Source organism: Hoplias malabaricus, chromosome 10 (assembly GCF_029633855.1).
Source record: "Hoplias malabaricus isolate fHopMal1 chromosome 10, fHopMal1.hap1, whole genome shotgun sequence".
In the NCBI taxonomy this organism is placed as follows: Eukaryota; Metazoa; Chordata; class Actinopteri; order Characiformes; family Erythrinidae; genus Hoplias; species Hoplias malabaricus.
Window position 1 is genome coordinate 10,622,248 of NC_089809.1, and position 24,164 is coordinate 10,646,411.

Consider the following 24,164-nt stretch of genomic DNA (forward strand, 5'->3'; position numbering starts at 1 on the left):
TCCGGAGCCTATCCGGAATCACTGGGCACAAGGCTGGAACACACCCTGAAGGTGGCACCAGTCCTTCACAGGGTGACACACACACACTCACACCTATGGACACTTTTGAGTCAGTGTGTTTTTGGGACATGCGGACAACACACCAAACTTCTCACAGAGGGTCACCCAGTGCAGGTCTTGAACCCACAACCTTCTGGTCCCTGGAGCTGTGCGACTGTGACACTACCTGCTGTGCCACTGTTCTGCCCAAAATTGAACTTAGCTGAGGCTAAAGACAACACTTTTTAACATTTTTTATGAGTTCCATCAAGGAAAATCCACTACAAATGCATGCCCATTGATTTGGAGATAATACTGTATGCAAAAATACGTGTCAGTTTTGTTTTAAATGTTTAAAGATGGCTATTTCTATGTTAATGACCGCAAAAATATTTGTAGTATTAAAAAAAATGATATATATTAAATATATATTATACGGGCAGCGGTGATTGTCTGTGAGGAATTTGGTGTGTTCTCCCTGTGTTTACATGGGTTTCCTCCTGGTGCTCTGATTTCCTCAGACAATTCAAAACACACGTTGATAGATGGATTGGTGACTCAAAAGTATCCGTAGGTGTGAGTGAATGTGTGTCGCCCTGTGAAGGACTGGTGCTCCCTTCAGGGTTTATTCCTGCCTTGCGCCCAGTGATTCTGGGTAGGCTCCCGACCCACCTTGAACCTGAATTGGAGAAGCAATTACAGATAAATAATGGATGAATTAATATATATTATATATTAATTATAGAAGAAAGATGATTTTATATATGAGTGTGTGTGTGTGTTTGTGTGTGAAAAGTCATTTTTAATACTATGCAAGGGTTACCATAAAATGACGAAAGAGAGGAGGGGGATGTTTGAATTACAGTTACACTAAAACGCAATAAACCTTATTTTTACACCTAATATTATGGGGGATTTGTTTTTATATACTCGGAATTAAATTTAATTATTTAATAAAAGCCTTTTATTTATTAACCAGTGTGCCGTTTATTTATTTACTTATTTGAGTAAATTTGAAAAATATTAACAAAGGTTCACTAAAAGTAAAAGATTGTAATATTGTTTAAGATTATTTTTGGATGGCTGGACGAAAACTCACCGCGACCCTGAAATGGACAAGTGGAAAAGATGATGAGATGAGATGGACGAAAGCTAATATTAAACCGGAATTAGTTAGGGCACTAAAAGTGAAGCATTGGTTTCCACTCGGACCAGTTATTGTTTGACACAGTGTGCCAGCTGATTGTGGAATAGTAGACGTGTACATCCCAGTGAGAGAAATCATTCGTTTTATTTCGAGGATTTTAAACTGGTCCTGGTCTTCGGACTTTTTGAAGAAATGGCCACCGTGGAGGAGCTTAAACTTCGTGTCCGGGAGTTAGAAAACGAGCTGATAAAGTGCAAACAAAGACGCAGCAGTGAAGAGCAAACCCAATGCAGAGAGAAGATAGACAAAATGAGTGCAGAAGTTGTGGACTCAAACCCTTACAGGTATAACAACAAATATTATTTAGTATTTTATATATCTACTGACCCATATCTTGACTGCAGTTTTTTAATCCACGCTGTATATTTGTCTCTTACAGTCGACTGATGGCTCTGAAGCGGATGGGCATAGTAGAAAATTATGAGGTGTGGTTTAATCCAAGTTACGTTGTACATTTATATAGGCCATTAAAGGATCATATAACGTTTTCCCCTTCACAGTTTAAAAGAACATAGGGTATTTATTTACCATAAAATTGCAGCTTCAAAATAATTGTGATGTTTCACTGACCCATAATAGAGAGAACAGAGCCTCTGTCTGCTACTCTGGTTAGAAACCATCACCCTCTTTCCTGTCAGTTCCGGAGCAGTAATGTGTTACCTACACACTACAACTGTAGGGGGGAAGCCCAGGAGCAGCAATAACAAATCTTACCTAGTGTTGCTTTAATCATTTCCATATCCACCAATTTGCTAAGTCCCCCCTAATGACATACACATACTATAATTAGTTATCACTAAGGATAAAACTCACAATCTTCTGCTCATAGGACTAAAGATTAGATACTTGCTCTACTCGAACTCTCATTTGCACTAATCATATAGTAGTTTGTGTATATCAGCATATAAGAAACAAATGAACTGGAGAATGTTATTAAAATGATAAAATATTAACAATATTCACATAAGGTGCTGTAAATAAGAAACAAATGTTATTGTAATGGGCCCTATAAAAGTAAACCAGGCTGTGGAGAGTGTGTTGGTCACTGTGTGCTTTGTGTGCGGCTGCAGAAAATCCGCTCGTTTGCTGTTGCTGTAGTGGGAGTGGGAGGAGTGGGCAGCGTCACAGCAGAAATGCTCACAAGGTGTGGCATTGGTAAGGTAATGCAGCTTTACTCATCTGTTTTTTTCTACTCAATCTAAACTACAATTAGACTACAGTGAAAGGTAATGCATATTCTTCTGTAACACATTACAATAATAATAATATAACATTTATAAAGTATTTCTGAATACATAAAAATGCCTGCCAAGTAGTGAAGCACTATTTGTACAAACATTTTAGACACCCCCTCTCATTTTTATATATTCAGTTGTCTTATATTGGGCACCTTTTGCTGACCCAAATATTCAATTAGACACACAAAAATGATACAATCTCTAATAAAAGTCGTCAAAGTCCAAACAACTTGTATCTCCATTTGAATGAAGCAGCTGTCCTTCACAATATATTTCAGGATGAATGGACAAAAAAAAATGAAATAATCTGAAATTACTTGGACTGAAGCCCAGATATGTAAACAGTTTTGGATAATTTCAGTTCTCACTTTTTTTTTTAAACTCTGTTTAAGTTAATTTTCAAACTTATATGGCATTTTTACTGGTTAGACTATTGCACAGTACTATAAACATTTTATATGTAAAAATACTGGATTATAGGGTGAAAAATAGATTTGTTTACTCAGTTGGTTCTTGTGCGTAAGACAACAATAACTCCCACTCTGTAATTGGGTTTTGCTGTGCTCTGCAGTAATAACTGGGTTTTCTCCTTACTGCTGTGCTGGTGATTTCTTCTGCAGTTACTGCTGTTTGACTATGACAAAGTAGAGCTGGCCAACATGAACCGCCTCTTCTTCCAACCACATCAAGCTGGACTCAGCAAAGTTGAAGCAGCAGAACACACTTTGAGGTGAGAGAGAGAGGCACAAAACTAAAAACACAGTTTAAAAAAAGTTGCAGGAACTCTATTTGTTTAAAACAATAAGGTATTTGTTAATGTGCTGAAGCTAGAGTTCATGCTGAATTTGAATGGAAAACTGAAAAAGCTTAGAGATAATATATAAGATGTATAAAATACAGATGCTACACTGTCAGAAAAGCTGTCACTGTGGTGGTAATCTAAGGTACATATTCAGTACCTTTAGTTAGGGAACATAAAGTACAATTATTCTGTTACTTTATGGATTCTCAAATTGCGTTGATTCCATATGCCCAGTTTAATCTCCAGAATTTATTTGCACAGTTCTATAATGAAAGATTACAAATATTCACCTCTTCTGGAGAATAGAATTTAATGTACATTTAGAGAACACAACTAGACTTAAACTATTGTTGTCCCTTTTAAGGGTACATTCAGACTGTCTGTACTTTTAGTGTTCTATAACGTACATCTAGGGCTGCACAGATTTAGAATGTGCAGATACAATAACCAATAATTAGCACCTTGGATTAGCCGATACCGATATTAATAACCGATAATTTGATCTTTTTGTAATTAAAGCAAATTCACTTTGGATTAAAGCTAAACAAATTATTTTTATCATGAGTGGTCACAGGAGATGCTTTTTCTTCAGGATTTGTACATTTTGTACTGTTTTAATGTTATCTTTTAATTTAATTAGTTGTAGTTATTTTATATTTTTATCAAAGATTTACTGCTGGTTTTGCATGAATGATTTCTAGAGGGGCACTAATTACTGCAGCACTGGGTTTGTTTTGGAGAGCAAGGGAGAGAGCGGAATAAAGCGTCTCAGAGCGAGAGAGAGAGTTTGAGTGAGTGTAATGGTTTATCATCATGCAATTATGAGTCTAAATCTATTTGTGTGTTTTATATAAGAAGGGAAGACATTTCATGTTGGACTGTATTCAGATCCTAACTGCAAAGTCCATAACAGAATTATTCATAAATACTGCATTTGCACTCCTAACAATTCTGTCAGTAATGAAACTTAAGCAACACATATGACAAACTTCAATAGATGGCAGCCTTAACATATTGAAAATAAAACTGTATTAGTAAATCAATTACATCTTACTACCTTTCTTGCCATGAATGTGGCCCTATGGGCAGATATGGTGTTAATTACAAACTAACTAACTATTTAAGAAGAGTATCTTTCTGTCGTTTAACCTGCCATGTGTGTGTTTTTACACTGCTATCTCTGTGTGTGTACTGAGCATCACTGATACTTTAAATTAGATTTCACCACAGAGAAATTTAATCCCAGAGACTGTCCTCTACAGAAACTCTGAAAACCATCCGGCAGACAAAATCAGTTGTAATATTGGACCGATAACAATAACTAAATAAATCCACATATTGGCAAATAATATATCGGCCTCTGATATTGTGCATCACTGTGTATGTCTACCATATATTTTTTTCTGAGAGTGTACTGTAATTTTATAAAATTTCCTTTCCGCCTTAAATGGTTCAGCAGACACATGATACTACCAAATTGTGGAAGACCAAGAAGTCTATCTGAAGAAAAAATCCCAGGAAAAATCTTTCATGAATGTAAAGCAAACAGGCAAATGCAACAAAACAACACATACGAGGGTAAAAAAAAGATTACTTAGAGGATGCTCAAAGCTTAATTATTGTGTTCTCAAAAGATGCTACAGGAGGTTTTAAAGGTAATGGGTGGACATAAACTATATTTAGAGAATATGTCAAAAAATAATATTTATTTGAATGACTACTTTTGTCATTGCAAAGGGGATGTTAACATTTGCATTAAACTATACATGCGTGTGTTGCTCATCTATCTTGCTGCTCATATTTAAACTGCAGGAACATCAATCCTGATGTTGTATTTGAGACTCACAATTACAACATCACAACCATGGACAACTTCACACATTTCATGGAGCGTATCAGGTGTGTATCTTGATCAACTTCCCTTAAGGGGATCTAGTTAACTTCACAGATATTCTTTCCTTGCATATTATTGTGTTCTGACATTTCCCTATTCTGTGACTGTCTATTTTCAGTAATGGAGGACTTCAAGAGGGAAAGCCTGTGGACTTGGTGTTGAGTTGTGTGGATAATTTCGAGGCTCGAATGGCTATTAATTCAGTGTGTATTTTTCCATTATACTTTTGGTAACTTCTTGAAATTCCATTTCAAGTCAAACCTGTAAATATAGTCTTAGAATCATCTGAGTATTGAGAAAAAAAAAAATCACTGAAGCACAGCAAGATGTGGTCAAAACAGCAGCAGAAATTCCACCCCTGCACAAACCAGAAGTATACTGCTGTTTTTTTTTCACAATGCATATAGTGTCGCAACTTCACGTCCTGTTTGTTTTGTTTAGATGTCTTTGGTGTGTATTGTGCTCATACTTAAATTGAACCGCACCAGTGCTTGTTTAGAAACAGAGATCTCCACCTGTTCAGGTGGTCTCTCTCTACTTGTTTGGTGTGCACCAGATTTCAAAGGAAGTATTTAAATTTACTCTTAACAAACTGGACTAACAGAGCAATTGCAGCAGGGTCCGTTTTACATTAGCCAAAGCTGACAAATATGAACCCACCCTAAACTGTTTAATTAATGACTAGTATTTACTAAAAAGTCTAGATATTTAGACCTCTGGTCTGGTTTGTCCTATATTTTAACCACCTTCACAAAAAGTCATTTTTGTGTTTTTATTTTTTTTTAGGCATGTAATGAGCTGGGTCAGATCTGGATGGAGTCTGGAGTCAGTGAAAATGCTGTTTCTGGACACATACAACTCCTCATTCCAGGAGAAACAGCCTGCTTTGCTGTATGTTTGCTTACTCTAACCCATGTACCTGAAGAAATTCAAGTGTTTTCTATTTTTAGTTTTAGCAACTCACCTGTTTCTCATTATATTGAATCAGATTTTAGATAAGTGTTGAATTGGGATTACCCGTAGTGGGCCAGCAATATGTGAAAATTTATAAATATAAATTATATACACTGAACAATCTCAAAATTAGGAACACCTACCTTGTGTCTAGAATCATTGTCCATTTTGTCCATAAGCTAAATGCATTGCGAGATCCTTTATTACTAAGCAACAGACAGTGGAAGTCTTCAAATTCACTTGAGTATCTATTTGTACTTGGTGAACTAAATAGGGCCTCACTAAACAGCACAACACTACTGAGGAATTACAGAGCCATTTTGGTCACAGCCAATATCAACTCACTGTCCACTCTGTTAGACACCCCCACCTTGTACATGTAATGTCAGAGACAATAGCTCATCTATCCCTGCACAGTTTGTTTTCGTCATTCTCTAGTCATTCATTAGCGGACACAGAACATTGGACATTTTTGGTTGGTGGACTATTCTCAATCCTGCAGTAACATTCAGGGGTGTAAAACTTGTACCAGCACAACACACGTCAGTGTTACTCCAGTATTGAGAATGATCTACGACCCGAATCATACATGCTCTGTGATGGTCCTGTGGGGGTCCTGACCATTGTAGAGCAGAGTGAAATTGGGAGTTTGTAGAGGAACAGGTGGACTACAATTTTGTAATTTTAGAACTACAAAATGCTCCTGTATGGTCAGTAGAGCTGATAAACTGGACAGATATTGTAGATACATGGTAGGTGTTCCTAATCCAGTGATCGTTCAGTGTACAATACAATATATACAATAAGACATTAGTTATTCCTTTATGTGTTTAGATAGCCCAAATATTTAACATAAATAGTCAAAGTCTGATTCAAAATGTGAACTGCACATTACAAGAAAACTCATCAAAAGAAAACTTAGATACTGAGGCACGTATTATTACATGACTATTCTGCACATCTTAAAAAATTGACAGGAGGTCTTCTGATACTGACATCCAAATTGATTTAATTAGATGGCTAAAACTCATCCAACTAATCAACCGAACCAAATCTGTTCTGTTTTAAAGTGGAAAAGCTACAGCCGGTTTCTATACAGCAGAAAGCTTGTAGTTTTGCATTTACCTATGTTGAACGGAATAATCACTTTATTTACATTTACATTTATGCATTTGGCAGACGCTTTTATCCAAAGCGACTTGGAGGATCTAACATTCGAACTACAGCACAAATTATACAAAGTACCTTACATTAAGTGCAATATGCCAGGAAGTAATAAGTGCATTAAAGAAAGACATTCAGTGCAAAAGATACTCTCGGAAGAGCTGGGTTTTCAATGATTTATTGAATGCAGAGAGGGTTTCTGTTGCTCTGATAGTGCTTGGAAGCTCGTTCCACCAGCGTGGTACCAGAGATGAGAATAGCCTCAACTGACCTGTACGGGGGGTTGGTCGTGTTAGTAGGCGCTCCTTTGAGGAACGGAGAGGGCGGGCGCTAACGTATGGTTTTAAGAGTCTATTGAGGTAGATGGGAGCAGAACCAGTGAATACTCTGAAGGCCATCATTAGTGATTTGAATTTGATGCGAGCAGCTAAGGGTAGCCAATGCAGCTCAACTAATAGGGGCGTGACATGTGCTCTTTTTGGTTGGTTGAAGACCAGTCGTGCTGCCGCATTCTGGATCATCTGTAGCGGTCTCACAGCACAGGCCGGAAGACCTGTCAGGAGGGCGTTGCAATAAGTCTAGACGGGAGATTACTAACGTCTGAACGAGGAGCTGTGTTGTATATTGAGTTAGGTATGGCCTAATCTTCCTTATGTTGAATAGGGAGAAGCGGCACGATCGAGCTACGGCGGTAACGTGATCTGCGAAGGTCAGCTGGTCATCAACCATGACACCTAGGTTTCTTACAACCTTGGTGGGAGCCACTGATAGGGACTCTAGCTTGATGCTGATGTTGTGGAGAAGAGCTTGCTTGGCTGGGAGGACCAGTAGTTCAGTTTTGGATAAATTCAATTGGAGGTGATGTTCCTTCATCCATGTAGATATGTCAGAGAGACAGTCAGAGATTCGAGTTGCCACTGAAGTGTCTCCTGGAGGAAAGGATAAATAGAGCTGTGTGTCATCTGCCTAGCAGTGATAGGAGAAGCCGTGCGAATGTATGATTGGGCCTAGAGAGGTAGTGTACAAGGCAAAGAGGAGGGGTCCCAGCACCGAGCCTTGGGGCACACCTGTGGCCCCAACTTTATGTTGGTACTGATTAGAAACGCTTGAGATTTATATTCTTTTTTTTGTGTTGCAGTGTGCCCCTCCCCTAGTTGTGGCAGCCAACATTGATGAGAAGACCCTGAAAAAGGATGGGGTTTGTGCTGCCAGTCTACCCACCACCATGGGTGTTGTTGCTGGGATCCTTGTGCAAAATGTCCTAAAGTAAGAGCGAGTTTTGACTCAAATATTGCAAATAAACAATTTGGTGGGTCCAGATAAATGATAAACCTTTGGAAAACTTCATATGAAATCACAGAAAGTCTAGTGCAATGTGGTATAGTGGCCCCATGGATTGAGATTTGCTGGCTGCCTGCTCTGAATTGAAAGTGGCGCGAGTGGCTCAAGCGACAGCAAGGGATTTTTATTTCTTGCCGTATTAATATTATAAACAAGTGATTCTCACACTGTGGTACACATACCACTGGTGGTACGTGAAGCAGCAAACAGTGGTATGCCATATAACCTCAAATTTAACACTTAAAGCATTAATTAACAAAAGAAATTCTAGAGTTTGTGTAAATTACATAATATTTCATTGTTTCCATAATTAGGAATTAATACAATTTGTGTTTAAACATTTTCATTTTGTCTGTAAGAGAAGGTGCGGGGCAGCTTTCTCTGGCTTTTTTCCAGGGAGTGAACATGATCCCCCTGTATTTTGCGAAATACTAAAGAAAGTCCAGTTTCAGCTGCTTATAGGACAGATGTGAGCAATTAGGGCATTATTACAAAAAGGGTAAAATTGGAAACAAGAAAAACAAGCTGAGACCAAGCTTGAGAAATACTCCAGAGCCCAGAAGGACTAAATCCAGAGGCAAAAATGGAGAGAAACAAAGCAAAGTCTGTACATGTGAAGACAGAATAGAATAAAACGCTCAGCTGTTGGAAACATGACTGATGTTTGCATCATTAGAGTCCTAAAACACTGTGCTTTTATCAGTAGCTCAAGGATGTGCAGCGCTTCTACTGTTAAACAGAGAGCTGCCGTGAGCACTTGCTCCAAGCAGTGCTGTTTTGACCTATAGCCTACTAAAACACATAACTGATATTAAACTGACTTCTATTCTTGTATTTATTTCAGAACTCTTTTTCGGCCCAGTTATTTGTATTATCTCAATTTTTTCTTGTAATTTTTTATGGAAAGTATGCATATTGCAAGTAAATGGACAATAACATGTAAAAAACAAACAAAAAAAAAAACCTAAGCAAGACCTTTCCTTATTATGCCTCTTGCGGCTGATAAAATTGAGGAAGATTTTCGTAGGAGGACTATTTCAAATTTTAAGGAAATATACACCAAGTTTGATGTAGATAACAGAGGAATGTAAAGGATATATCAGCTGCATCCTCCAAATTTTTCAAAGAAAGGTCTGCATTTCTTTGCCGTATAGATGTTGTATTTTGTGACATGACATAGCTAGGAAATGCAGCCCTCAACAGCAAAGAGTGTTTCTGCCTTAAATATGTGTTCACACAGAACCGATTTACATGCATGTAACACTGCTTTGATTTTGTAGATATCTACTGGGGTTTGGAAAGGTCAGCTATTACCTGGGATATAATGCAATGCAGGACTTCTTCCCCACCATGGCCATGAAAGCTAACCCACAGTGTGATGACAAACACTGCAGAAGGCAACAGGAAGAGTACAAGGTGTGCAAACCATGTTTCCTTTAACTGTTGTTAGTACAGCAGTATACTATTGTCAAATATTGTAAAAATGTACTATTGCCAAAACCTAAAACTAGAATTACATTAATTATTAAAGTGCTTTCTTTAATGGACAAAAAAAAAATAACAGTTCACCAAGTTCCAATGCCAATATCTAAACAGGAAAAAGAAGCAAAGCACCCTAAACAGGAAGCTGTGGAAGAAGAGGAGGAAGTAGTGCATGAAGAGAACGAGTGGGGTGAGTGTGCCCACAAAGTGTGGTGATTTATTTATTTATTTTTTTGGTACCACCCCCGCCCCGCCCCCCCATATTTAGGTTCTTGGACTATTCATCACACAAAGTGTGACCGTGGAGGTATACTCAAGGTTTTGGTAATTGAACACCCACAGTGGTTGCATCTTAAAGCCACTGTCCACTCATTTTTAATTATAGAAATAAAATGTTAAAGATATGCAAAATAATAACTTCCATATTTGTTTATACCTTTTATATGTATATAAATAAATAAAACCATTTTTCTTGTTTCTACATCACTTTCCAAATTGTAAATTTAAATTGTAATTCTACAGTTACACACTGGAGTCCATCTTTTGCTCTGCATAATTTGTTAGCCCCCTTTCACCTTGTTCTTCAATGCTCAGGACGCCCACAGAGCAAATATAATTTGGGTGATGGATCATACTCAGCACTGCAGTGACTCTGACATGGTGGTTCTGGGTTAGTTTGTTGTGGTCGTATGAGTGGATCAGACACAGCAGTACTACTGGGATTTTTTTAAACCTCTCAGGATCATTGTTGGACTGAATTGTCCCCCAACTAAAAATATCCAGGCAACAGGGTTCTGTGCCCACTGATGGAGGAATAAATGATCACACAAACTATTCACCACATGAGCTACTGTTTCTGCCTTTAAACCTACAAGGTGGACCAACATGGTAGGTGTGTCTAAAAGTACACACTGAGTAGAAACAGTTAAAAAACTCCAGTAAATCTCTGGTTCACTCGTACCAACACAACAACAAATACCACACCACACCACTGTGAATGATCCACCGCCCAAATCATACCTGGTCTTGAGAATTTCAGAAGAGGGTGAATTGTTCTGTAGAGCAGTTATATTACAGTTCTCTTATATGGTCAGTCTAGCTGAGAGAATAGACAGAGTGTAAAAATTTATTAAATTTCATAACCTATATAACCTAAAAATCCCTAACTGCTGCCTGGTCTAAAGAAGTGCTGTGATGTATAAAATGACAGAATTATTGACAGTGGCATCACTATGGCAAAATAAATAATGCAGCATCAATAGAGGGCCAAAGGGTGCCACAGTGAAATAAAGGGAATTTAAGGAGGCGCAGGCTCAGTCCACACACAAACTGAGATTTTCCTTCCTTCTTTTATTATTCTTTAACTATCCCCATACAGACATCAAAACGCATGACACAAATGAGAAGCACAGAGGTTTAATTTCAAGTCACTTTATAATGGTAATGAAATTACAGAATCTAGATCTTAATAGAGCATTAAACATTTCTAAAACATTTATATTGATTCATACGTGGGACTTTGAAATCTAGTGCTATCTGCATGTATGCAGTGTAGTTTTATGACTTATGTAGTTAACTATATAGGGCATGAGGAGCTATTTGAATTTCAGCTAGAGAAACGCTTTGTTACAGAAAGATGGGATTTCCACACGAGAAACTGACAAGGGCGTTTTCAAACGTTTCCACCTTCGAGAGCATTTTCGAAAACCTGTTTTCAGTGACCTAAAGCAGTTTGTGTGTGGATGGGAGGCCAAAATGCAGGCAAAAATGTGCTGTAAAACTGAGTTTAATTTGTTAAGATGAATGACATAATTGTCAGCTCTGATGGGTCCTGTGTCATACCTGACATCATGAAAGCCAAATTTAGTCCAGCAATAAAAATGGTTCCAACATTAACATACCAATAGATATTAAAAATCTGGATCTTTCTATTTATGCCAGTTCAGAATACATTAATCATAAAAATAATGGTTAGAAAAGTATGGAAATGCCTGGAAAGTGTCATGAATTAACTTCAGTATAAGATGTTTAAACTAATTTTTCTCAGTAGAATATGGCCAAAAGGATAAACTGTGCTATATGTCATTGCTGTATATTTTACTATCTGTGCTCTTCTGCTGTGTGTAGGTATAGAGCTGGTGTCTGAGGTGACAGAAGCAGAGCTTCAAGCTGCATCAGGGCCAAAACCAGATTTACCAGAGGGCATAACTGTGGCGTACACCATACCTGAGAAGGTAACAAGCAGTGTTGGAGCGCTTTTTCCCATCCTCTTGCTAACACTAGGCACTAATAGTGGATATCTTTATAATCTTATCAGCAGCTTCCCAGAGCTTCACCTTTCTTGCTATTGTTTACTTTAGAGATCATACAAGCTGAGTTCACTAATTCTACTAATTGTTTGAATATATCTGAGTCGTGTTTCACTCTGATCTGCCTGACGTCAGTTTCCTTTTAAAGTGTAATATTACAATTGCTTGTCCCTTTTACTTCCATTAGGCTGGAGAAGTACCTTCAGGACAGACAGTAGAAGAAACTGACCAGAGTCTAGAGGACCTAATGGCTCAGATGAGAAATATGTAGAAGCAGGGGAATAATGCTTTTCACATGGATGTACAGAACTCTAGTTAGAAAGAAAGAGTTAACTGTAAGATCATAGAGTTTACCTACCGCCACCCATCAGAAAAGACATTACTACTGAAACTAACAATAATTGTTTGTCATGCCATTTGTTTTAAACTGGTTAGTACACATCAAGACTTCTTGACATCTGAACAGTGTAAATGAAAACCTATGTTAAACATTTAATTTCCCCGTTATTTTAATTCTGAACACTGTACAAGTCCAACATAAAGCAAATGAAATCATGAACACTTGTATGGATTTCTTTTTTGCAAATTAAGTGTCTCGAACGGCATTTGTTGAAAGATTATTCAATGCTTAGATGTTTTCTTCTTCAATAAAGTATTTATTGATATTCAAGACAACAATGTACAATTTCTTTCATAATATGTAATGTACATTTTCAATTATATGCATTACTAAATGTTTAATAAATTGTACCTTTATTAGTTTCCAAAAATTTTTTTCCAAAAAGTTTGAAAAGGAGACCCATAGTCTTAATGTTCTATGAAGGCCCAGATAGACTGGGTGTATTTTGAGGTAAACATTTGCAATTTGTTTTCTTACGTTTTATACATATACATTTTTAAATAGTTTTTTCTTACATTTGTATGCACTCATTAAGTGGATTTAAATGTATTTTTCCACATAAAAAGTACCTAATTTGAAGGAAATGGGTAGCCATGTTTGTGAGAACTTAGAAATTGTAGCCAAAAAAATATAAACATGATTGTTTTAATTAATTGACACATTAATGAAAAATTACTTGTAATTGCAGAAACAAAAATTATGGCCTTAAATATCCTTCATGGACTCCCAGAGGAAACCCATGCACACAGAGAGAACTCACTTTTCACAGACATTTACATGGTATAATATGTAAATATAGTACCTCATATTGTACATGTGAATAAAATATTGTGCAGTAATATGCTTACGTAGGAAAATATAGCTAAAAATGAGTCTCATACTAGGGCCTGACTGACTGCTGGTTGGCCTGCACTTTTATCAATATTGCACTAATAGTTGAACCCTTCCAACATTTTCTCTTAGAGGCGCTGCTTGCTTTTTCCAGTGGAAATAAACTGCTTTTCAGCATGAGCATATGTTTAAATGGAAAACTACTTCCTAACATATGGATTACATATTTTAGTGACTTTATTTTAAACAGATGACAGTTAAAAAAATCTGGTTTGATGTGATTACAAAAAAAATATCACATGTATAGTTATTTATTGCAAAGGCTCAGTTAGTGAATTCTGAAGGCAGTGTCCAAAACATGGTTAACATCCCCATGAAATATAGGCTGAATGGGTAAATCTGAACACCATTTGGTTTTAAAAAATTTGTAGTCATGTAATATTTGTGATTTTCTCTTTTGGCAATAGTGAACTCTATTCTGAGAAGTTAGGAAATCATAACAGTCCGTAAAGCAACATTAACTAGCATTAAAGCATATTCTCCACAGAGATAAAAACATGCAAATTGTTGCATTGGTTTTTCCAGGTATGACTTGAAGGACCTGCACTGTGGAGTAACTAATATTCTATTGAATGCATTTTAAGATTATCATATTAAATTTGTAATATACAGGGTGGGCCATTTATATGGATACACCTTAATAAAATGGGAATGGTTGGTGATATTAACTTCCTGTTTGTGGCACATTTGTATATGGGAGGGGGGAAACTTTTCAAGATGAGTGACCATGGCAGCCATTTTGAAGTTGGCCATTTTGGATCCAACTTTTGTTTTATCAATGGGAAGAGGGTCTTGTGACACATCAAACTCATTGGGAATTTCACAAGAAAAACAATGGTGCTTGGTTTTAATGTAACTTTATTCTTTCATGAGTTATTTACAAGTTTCTGATCACTTGAACACACAAAATGTGTTCAAAGTGCTGCCCATTGTATTGGATTGTCAATGCAACCCTCTTCTCCCACTCTTCACACACGGATAGCAACACCACAATAGAAATGCTAGCACAGGCTTCCAGTATCCATAGTTTTAGGTGCTGCACATCTCGTATCTTCACAGCATAGACAATTGCCTTCAGATGATCCCAAAGATAAAAGTCTAAGGGGGTCAGATCGGGAGACCTTGGGGGCCATTCAACTGGCCCAGGATGACCAATCCACTTTCCAGGAAACTGTTCATCTAGGAATGCTCGGACCTGACACCCATAATGTGGTGGTGCACCATCTTGCTGGAAAAACTCAGGGAACGTGCCAGCTTCAGTGCATAAAGAGGAAAACACAATTCATGCAAATATGCATATCCAGTGGCCTTGAGGTTTCCATTGATGAAGAATGGTCCCACTATCTTTGTACCCCATATACCACACCATACCATCAAGATGTGCAGCACCTGAAACTATGGATAGTGGAAGCCTGTGGTAGCATTTGTCCTGCGGTGTTGCTATCAGTGTGTGAAGAGTGGAAGCAGAGGATTGCATTGACAATCCAATCTTCCCATTGAAAAAACAAAAGGTAGATCCAAAATGGCAGACTTCAAAATGGCCACCATGGTCACCGCACATCTTGAAAAATTTCCCCCTCGCATATACTAATATGGCACAAACAGGAAGTTAATATCACCAACCATTCCCATTTTATTAAGGTGTAACCATATAAATGGCCCACCCTGTATACCAGTATCAGCCATAACAACAAAACCACCCTGTTTATACAGACATTGGCTCTCATTTAGCACAGCTTCCTATAGGCAAATCTGATTGTAAAATGTCAGCAGAATTTTCACACTGTTTAAAATTATTTATCAATTTTGGCACACCTTTTAACGTGAAACATGCACACAAATATAATCAAATACTGCTCCTACTCCATGTTGCATTTAGAAGCAACATGATGCTTATACAGTACTGATATTGCTAGAGCAGTAAAAAGAAATCTAATATTAACAATACACTGCAATAATATAAAAAAAATTAAATTAATAAAAAAATCATCACACATAACATTCAAACTTTTTCAACAAATCTTAGACCTTTTGTTCATATTGTACATATTCCAGTCATCATAATGTTAATGTTGTCACCCTGGTCGGCAGGGTGAGTAGTGGACCTCAAAATCCACCCATGACCATGGCCTCCAAATTCTTCAGTTCACTTCAATTAGGGCATGCTTCATGTAAACAATATGTAAATGATGCCTGGCACCGAATTTAGACTGACTCTTTCATAAGCAGCTTTGATGAATAAGGGCCATTGACTGTTTTATCAGCTTCACCTAACCTTAGTGCTGCTCAATGTAGTTCTACAATAACATACTGTATTAAATTTGTTGCACTGCAAACATCGTAAGCCCCCTCTCACCTTGTTTTAAGCTGGAATCATTTGGGTGGCGGATCCTTCTTAGCACTGCAGGAACACTGATGTCGTGGTAGCATGTCAGTATCAGTTGCGTTGGTACAAGTGGATCTGACGTAGCAGTGCTGTAAGAGTTTTTAAACACTGTCCACTCCATTACACAAACTATTTTGTAGGTACACTTTGTAGATGTAAAATCATTAGCAGTGGCTCCTCTATTTCATCACAGATCTGTTGCAATGGACCCTGCCCACAGGATGCTGTGGGCTGAATATTTTTATTAGTGATCTAGTATATTAGTCTAGCCGTGATACTGACGTTTTTAAAAATTAAAGTAGCCTTGTTGATGAAAGAGGTAAAAGGGGGCTAACAAAGAACACAGAGCAACAAATGGTATACAAATGGTGAAATTGTAGCTCTAAAAAGTACAACTATATAGTATGTGGAGCTGATATAATTGTCAATGATCATAGAAAGAAGAAGGTGGTTTTAATGTTATGGCTGATATAAATATTAATGAAGAACAAGAGTTTTTCTTGGAATATTATCACTTAATTTTCATTAAATATATGTAAGAAAAAAACTTATGGCTTGTACTGAGGCAGAGTAATTACTACATGTAGTCAGTAATATAATATGTTTAATATTTAGCCATTATGTACACTTTAATTATTCAATATAATATAATTAATATTAAGTGTTCTTAAACATGGGAGTTCAAGAGGATGGATTTTTTTGTAATTATAAGGCTTAAGAATCACATTTAGACTCAGTCTTTCAGAGATAGAGATAAAAACTTGCCTCCGTGTTACAAGGCATTTAATAATATTGCTAATAAATACTGTCAAATGCTTCTGGCTACAGTAGGACTAAATGGTATGATATAGACCAATACCTATTCAAGTACCAAAAATTAAACTCACACTTGTCACTTTCTTACTAACCACTACTGACAGCCTCACCTTGCTGGTACAAAATTAGAGACTGTATTCCATCTGTTCACCCTCAGTCTGTGAAATGGGTAGATAGCATTCTACTTCAAATGTGCTGAATCCTCCAATGACACTGAGCTAGCAGCAGTTCAAAAAAGCAGTGGCTGGCTAGCCTCAGAGGAAGCATGTGCTAGCTTTGAGACTCCCAGCTTGGGCATCATGTGATTGGGATGATTAGCAGTGACTAAAACCGAGGAGGAAATTGTGCAAACATTACACGATCAGTATAGAAAGTTTCAACATCATTTTCCAAATATATTAAGATCAGGTTCAATATTCACTGTCTATGTCTCACTTTTTAATTTGAAATCTTAGCCAGCATTAATATGGAGGGTTTTTTTGTGACAATACTATATAATAAAGAAATAATTAATTAATTAAAAGGAAAATTAATTAATTATTACTTTAATTATTACATTTTAAAATAAAGGCTAAAGTAATTGTATTTAATTTATTTAATAGTTAATTCGGTGTACATTTTAATTAAATTTGCTGCTACCCTTAAAAGTTCAGGACAGCTTTTTCACATTTTGCCCTCTTACAACAATGAATTGAATGTCTGTGATCAATCTGTATTGCCTTTACTGTGTCAATCTAGCCAATCAATCTGACTGGATCTGAGTTAATTCCGCCCAATGACAGATTTAATTATTTCACAAAGCAAAGCTGCCAATTAAAAAAACATTTAAATAAATATATCAAAATTATTTAAGCTGTATTAAACATTTAATTCATTCATTCTCATTTTAATTAATTATTTCTTTATTCACTTCATTACATAATATTGTCACAAATATTGTTAACATTACTCAGCTTATTAGAATTCCTACTGTCATTACTATAAACTAAATTTGCAATGCACTCAAATTTCTTTATGAAGTTATTAATTTATTATTTATCTATGAAGTACTATGGGCTATAATGAGATGGTTCAAGTAAGATTTGGAGTCTAGACTCAATGGATGGGATGAGGTTGGACAGAATTTGGTTGGCTCAATTTAGATTTGGTGCTTAATGCTTTGTGCTTTGCTGGGATAGATTCTGACAAAATATTCTCTGTCTGTAATTTGGTTCAGAGAAAAAAAAATCTGGCTCTAGTCAGAAAACACCCAGTGCTGCAAGGGTGACAGTGTGGCTGGGAAGCTACATTAATTATACAACTATATAATGTACTTAGAAGGAGAGTGCAAACAGTGGCCAGTGAAAGTGAGTACATCTTAATCTTGCTCAGCATAGTTACTGATATGCTCTGATCACTTCAAGTCAGTGGTGACCTGGACTGTACATCAGTTGATATGCAATAGAGGTCACCTAGGAGTGTGAGGTAGCAGGGCCGGGCTTCGAAGGCTTAAGGTATCACCGTTGGATGAATGACGAGACATAGATTTCCCGCAGACCAGAGATGGCTCCGTTTCCTTTATCTCCATGGCTCGTTTGTACAATTCAGCAGCTTTCTCAAAATCCCCTTCCTCATAACTTCAGGAGAAGAACACCAAGACACAGGAGAGAATGAAAGAGAAAAGTTTTTGGGTGTAAAGCAGTGGGTAAAATGGCTGCCTTTCAGAATCTTATAATAATAATAATAACAATAATAGTAATACATTTTATTTATAGAGCGCTTTCCATGTACAGAGCATCTCAAAGGGCTTTACAGTTAAGGAATAAAGTTAAAACAAAAGCAAAACATACAAAAATATAAAGACAGAAAAGATAAAAATTATAATAATGATAAATGAAAATAAAATAAAATAAAATACAGTATTCTAATTAAAATGTACTCAATAAGGAGACGTGAACTTCATCAAATGAAACAAAAAGATACAATAACAATAAAAAATAACCATATACATATCAATATTACTTTAATAAGAATTTTTTTAATAGAACACAAGATAGCCTTTTTACCTTAACTTTACAACTTCAAAATCATTGTGATGCTCCACTGACACATGACAGGGAGAACACAGCCTCTGTCATTGCTACGCTGGGCTCAGCACAGGACAAACTGCATTGTGTAACATTTGTATGAGGGTAGGAGAGAAACCCCCTTCTCCTTGATTTCAGGACAATGATGTTAAATTTAATTACACTCTGCACTGTACGCAAAAATACATAATTTTACCTATTGTTCCTTTAATCCTCTGCTTGTGTAAGGACACTACACTACATCACTAAACATGACTTAAATTGTAAGTTGTTCTGGTTAAGTCTGCTGTTGTCTGTTAAATTCCATAAATATAAAGGACAAGAAGAGATGGTGATTCCTAATGTAATCCAGCTGTTAAAATTTTCATTGATAATAGAAACTGGTTCTCTAACTGAAGGCGATTATAAGGCAGACTGAGACTAACCTGAGTACTGCCAGATTTTTAAGGGTCTCTCCAACTCTTGGGTGCAGTCGGCCAAGGCTGTCTTCATACACTTTCAGAGCTCTCTCATATAATGGTAAAGCCTCACCATGCTTCTTCTATGAAACAATCACAAGATTACCGGCATTACAAAGAAAAACATTAATCAGTACAAAATCTGTTTTAAAAAAATCTTTTTTTTTTTTTAAAGTGTTTCATTAGTTAATAACAAATTCAACAACATTTCTAAGTATTAAATACATAAACAATTTATTAATAATAAGAGTTTGGTGGTCTAGCAGGTTGTCTACCATTGTTAAGAATGCTTTTTTTCTACATCTTTGCAGCTTTGGAAAATACCCGTGTATTTTCACAAATTTTGATTTTCTCCTTCACAATGCAAATTATCTTACGTCTTATCTTAAATATCTCATGATGAATATCTTGTAGTTAAAAGTGATTTTTGTCAAAAAACAAGGGGGGAAAAAATCATGAAATTCAGAAAATGTTTCCTCACTATTTACTAGCTCTCCAAGTCTAATGTGGGCTAATGTGTTACAAAGTGTCAGTAAAGTTTTTAAAAAAATACATAAATAAATAAATAAAAGGGGTCCCAGTCCACTATGCTAGGCTTGAATGGCAGAGAAACAGCATCTGGAGTACTGTTGAAGCCTGAAACACCTCCAAACAATGGAAAGCACAGAAAAAAGATGAGTATATTGCTCTAATACGGCTCCACAGGTGGGTAAAATTTACCTATTCTTGCTGTTAGATATTACTTAAGGTGGAAAGAATGGCACATTTGGGAGACCACAACAAGTTACAAATGATGGTTTAAAGTAAACAACTTTCTAAAAAAAATGTTGAAAAATCAAAATGATTGTCTGTGTTAGTTAATTACAGTTACAGACGTTAAGGGCAGCTGGTTGCTGATCGGATGGATCATAAATGGACACAGCAAGCTTAGGATGTGCAAGTGTAGGATTGGAACAATAGAAATTGTGTGGCTGCCGGTAGGAAGGGAGTGGGGTGGGCCCTATGTGAAGCTCTGATGGATTGGCATAGGAAATTTTACTTCTTATCTTGTGTAAGATTATAATCACAACAGTGTCCAATGAAGATTAGGCCTTTGAGAAATTCAGATTTTTTTTTAGAAGACAACTGCATGTCATATATATATATATAAAAAACACTGCATTTTGTATATTGTAAATAGGACAGTGTTTTTTTTTCTTTTCCAGGAGCGTGCCTTTATACAATCTATATTATGATGGAACAGGGACTAATGTGCCACAGACAAGATCAACATCATTCATTGTCTTAAACATGCTTGAATGTATGAAGCTAAACTTTACATTTTTGCTACATCAAAAATCAATACATTTCACAGTGCAATTTATACCAGGAATGCTGTACTTCTCTCGGCATTCATTAGAGTGCATTAAAAAAATGGTTCCTAAAAATGGTGTGGTTGCGGTTTAAAAAAAAAAAACAAAAAAAAAAAAAACTTACCAGCTGGCAGTAGAGCACGGCTAGGTTAACCAGTGCTGTAGCCACACTGGGATGTTTGGGCCCAAAGCTCTTTTCTCTGATCTCTAGTGCCAGCTCATACAGAGGAACAGCCTTCTCGAGCTTCCCCTACAGAACACACACACACAAATTCTATCTTTAGTACTTCCCTTTCCATTTAAACTGTTTTGCTGAACATTGCTATAGCCAGATGCAGCTTTAACCTCAATGACCAAAAGGAAATCTGGCTAGTTTTTCCAGCTTTTTTTGTGAATATTTCTTCTGTCGTGAAACTGGGGTGAAATTTGGTCCCCACAGGGAGACCAAATCAGTAGCACACAAAGCCACATACACAAGGTCTTGTTTACAATGCACTTAAATCTTTCATTAGCCCTAACTGTACATTGCATCATTGCAAAGACAAGTACTTTTTCTGCCCCCTGCTGGATTGAATGCATATTTATGACACAGAAAAAAACAAAATAGTTTACAAAATATATTTTATCTTTATTCATAATCTGTCTTTCATATACGCATAATAAGTCAATAGAAATAGATAACAAAAATATTGTTTCACAGATAATAGTCTGGCCAGTTTACACTTTGCAAACTGGTATATTTGCTTCACATCAGCCTAAAGGGGGCGCTACAATGCTAAATCTTTTGATGAAAACTTTAATTATTTGTTGGACTAAAATTTAGTAATGGTTTTAATTGTCATATTGCAATCAATACTTCAAAACTCTACAGTAACTGATCACTGGATTAGGAACACCTACATTGTATCTACATCCATAGTCCATTTTATCATCTTCACTGATTATACAGGGGCACTTTGTAATTCTACAGTTGGAAGCTGTACAATTTACAAAAAAAAAAAATAAATCTTTAAATCTAACAAGGGCGGCACGGTGGCACAACAGGTAGTGTGGCAGTCACACAGCTCCAGGGACCTGGTGGTTGTGGGTTCGAGACATGCTCCGGGTGACTGTCTGTGAGAAGTTTGGTGTGTTCTCCCCATGTCCGTGTGGGTTTCCTCCGGGTACTCTGGTTTCGACCCACGGTCCAAAAACACACAGGTGGTGGTAGGTAGGTGGATTGATGACGCAAAAGTGTCCGTAGGCGTGAATGTGTGAGTGACTGTGACTGTGTGTTGCCCTGGGAAAGACTGCCGCCCCCTCCAGGGTGTATTCCTGCCTTGCGCCCAATGATTCCAGGTAGGCTCTGGACCCACCAGATAATGAATGAATGATAAATGTAACAAAGGCAATTTACATTTACAAATTACATTTAAATCTATTACATTACATTTAAATCTATGGTTACAACATTAGCACTCATGGTAACATTTTACCTCATCACAGAAACTAATTTGAAAATGTCAAATGCTTTATATATTACACTAAAAAAACATTACCACAAAAATCCTTGAATTGCCTTTTTGGTGCTTATTAGTAGTTTCTGCCTTCGGATTAGGCAGATGTATGTTGGGAATTTATATCCACACTTTGCACATTTGCAAAGTTGGGGGCCATTTTCCAAGGTTAAATTCAAAAACATACATCTTCTTTAAAGGGTATTTCTAGACTCAAGCCTCCAGTGTTCCTACTACGTTAGGTCCAGTTTGATCAAAGGTCAAATTTCAGAAGTCCATTTTCTGGCCAAGCATGAAAATTGGGAACTTTGTCAAGATGTATGTCAAGTACAGTGTGGTATTACTATCCTTACCCTGCGTTTGTAGAGCATAGCAAGATGTTTGAGGGTATAGGCCAGTGAAGGGTGGTCAGGAGCAAGTGCTCGTTTGCGGATATCCAGTGCCCTCTCGTACAGCTGCTCAGCGCTCTCGTAGTCTCTCCTCTCACAGTGAAGGGCAGCCAGGTTGTTCAGAGACTGGGCGCAGTCTGGATGATCAGCACCATATACACGCTGACGCATTTCCAGGGAACGTGTCAGAAACATCTTTGCTGCACTAAACAGTCCACAAAACATAAGACAAGCAAAAAAACTAATACAACTTTTTTACAATATAGTTGTATTTGTCAAATCTAATATGTTCATTTCAATTACATAGATGTCCATTTTTGCCATTCAAAATGTTTGAATATTCTGACAACTTTAAGTACGGTGGGTTTTGTCTGCATTTTGGCCTCCAGTCCATACAAAAACTGAGCTTATGAGGTTTTCAAAAATGCTCTCCAAGGTGGAGATTTTTGAAAAAGCTGTTGTTACTGTTCTTGTGTGGAAGAATGTAAACGTATATTTTCAAAAACCCTGACGTCACACAGCTATATACAGCACTCCCTGTATAGCAAAGTACACAAGCCATGAAACTACAATATACAAGCAACTAGCACTAGATTTAAGAACCCACATATGAATAAGTATAAATGATGCTATATTAGAAATATATAATACACTATTAAAATCTACATACATACATACACCTTCTTTTCCGTTTTTCCATTTCAGGGTCGCGGTGCTATTAAAATCTAGATTCAGTTAATTCATGGCTTGCATAGTAGACTACATAGAGAGTATGAAATGATTTGAGACTTCTCACAAAAGGCTGTATTTTTAGGTTATACTTTCAAAATTAGTCTCATACAATTTTGGGCTGTTAGGTAACCTAAAAATAGACTTGCTCATGTGGTTTCTGACACTGCCTGATACACTGTGTAAAAAATGACAAAGGTTTCATTTCAATAGATCTCAAGAATGCTGTAACTATGTGCACAATATGTAACAAATCATAAAAGCATGTCTCTTTGAGATTATTTAACTCATCATAGTTTGGGTTTTATAACACTGTTAATATATGTCCATCCTTCCACTGTGAGAACACAAAAAACTGTAGATCTGAAAGGATGGTTAGCAGTCAAGTAGTTATTTCAGAGAAAAGAAATAGATACAAAGGGAGAACGGCTATTGTCCACCCCAACTGCAATATTTATGTTTTGTTTTAAAAAAAAAAGTCTGTCAAAAAGAGGAACAAAAATTGACACTAAAATACTAATACTGCAAGTATTGTAAGTTGTACATTGCTGGTAAATACAGTTTTCTGTTGTTAAAAATAATATAAAAATGTGTTTTATCTGCTTTTTTGACTGAAAATAAATAAAACACATGGTCTATGACTTTTGCACACAAGAGCAACCAATTCTGTGAAAGCAGATATGCAAGCACAATAGACATCAAAGAAGCTTTGGTGAAAACAAAAACAAACTCATGTTTGTGCAGGGAAGCA

The 24,164-nt window shown here is 36.6% G+C and overlaps 3 protein-coding genes across 8 annotated transcripts in view; 1 reads left to right on the forward strand and 2 right to left on the reverse strand.

The window, feature by feature from the left end:
• Positions 1 to 1,678, reverse strand: part of sh3glb1a (SH3-domain GRB2-like endophilin B1a) — a 22,066-nt gene extending 20,388 nt beyond the window's left edge. Inside the window, exon 1 of the mRNA XM_066682465.1 lies at positions 1,574 to 1,678. The gene's annotated coding sequence lies outside the window, so the exon portion shown is untranslated. The remainder of the gene's footprint in view (positions 1 to 1,573) is intronic.
• Positions 1,225 to 13,100, forward strand: uba5 (ubiquitin-like modifier activating enzyme 5). Its single transcript, XM_066682463.1, has 12 exons — positions 1,225 to 1,530; positions 1,626 to 1,671; positions 2,317 to 2,406; positions 3,105 to 3,214; positions 5,099 to 5,185; positions 5,299 to 5,383; positions 5,967 to 6,071; positions 8,437 to 8,564; positions 9,920 to 10,055; positions 10,236 to 10,311; positions 12,249 to 12,355; positions 12,618 to 13,100. The coding sequence occupies exons 1-12, from the start codon at positions 1,379 to 1,381 to the stop codon at positions 12,699 to 12,701; spliced, it is 1,206 nt and encodes a 401-aa protein (XP_066538560.1). The 5' UTR covers positions 1,225 to 1,378; the 3' UTR covers positions 12,702 to 13,100.
• A 1,370-nt stretch (positions 13,101 to 14,470) lies between these two features.
• Positions 14,471 to 24,164, reverse strand: part of nphp3 (nephronophthisis 3) — a 42,671-nt gene continuing 32,977 nt past the window's right edge. For all 6 annotated transcript variants that reach the window (XM_066683473.1, XM_066683477.1, XM_066683472.1 and 3 more), the window contains 5 exons: positions 22,649 to 22,889; positions 20,924 to 21,049; positions 19,415 to 19,530; positions 18,375 to 18,539; positions 14,471 to 17,247 (listed from right to left, as the gene is read on the reverse strand). In XM_066683473.1, the coding sequence (XP_066539570.1) occupies positions 17,238 to 17,247; positions 18,375 to 18,539; positions 19,415 to 19,530; positions 20,924 to 21,049; positions 22,649 to 22,889 (658 nt within the window). In that variant the 3' untranslated portion in view covers positions 14,471 to 17,237. The remainder of the gene's footprint in view (positions 17,248 to 18,374; positions 18,540 to 19,414; positions 19,531 to 20,923; positions 21,050 to 22,648; positions 22,890 to 24,164) is intronic.

Coding starts and splice junctions, on each gene's coding strand:
- uba5 (XM_066682463.1), top strand. CDS start 1,379: ATGGCCACCGTGGAGGAGCTTAAACTTCGTGTCCGGGAGTTAGAAAAC. Junction 8,565..9,919: donor CTTGTGCAAAATGTCCTAAA/GTAAGAGCGAGT, acceptor TTGATTTTGTAG/ATATCTACTGGGGTTTGGAA. Junction 12,356..12,617: donor CGTACACCATACCTGAGAAG/GTAACAAGCAGT, acceptor TACTTCCATTAG/GCTGGAGAAGTACCTTCAGG.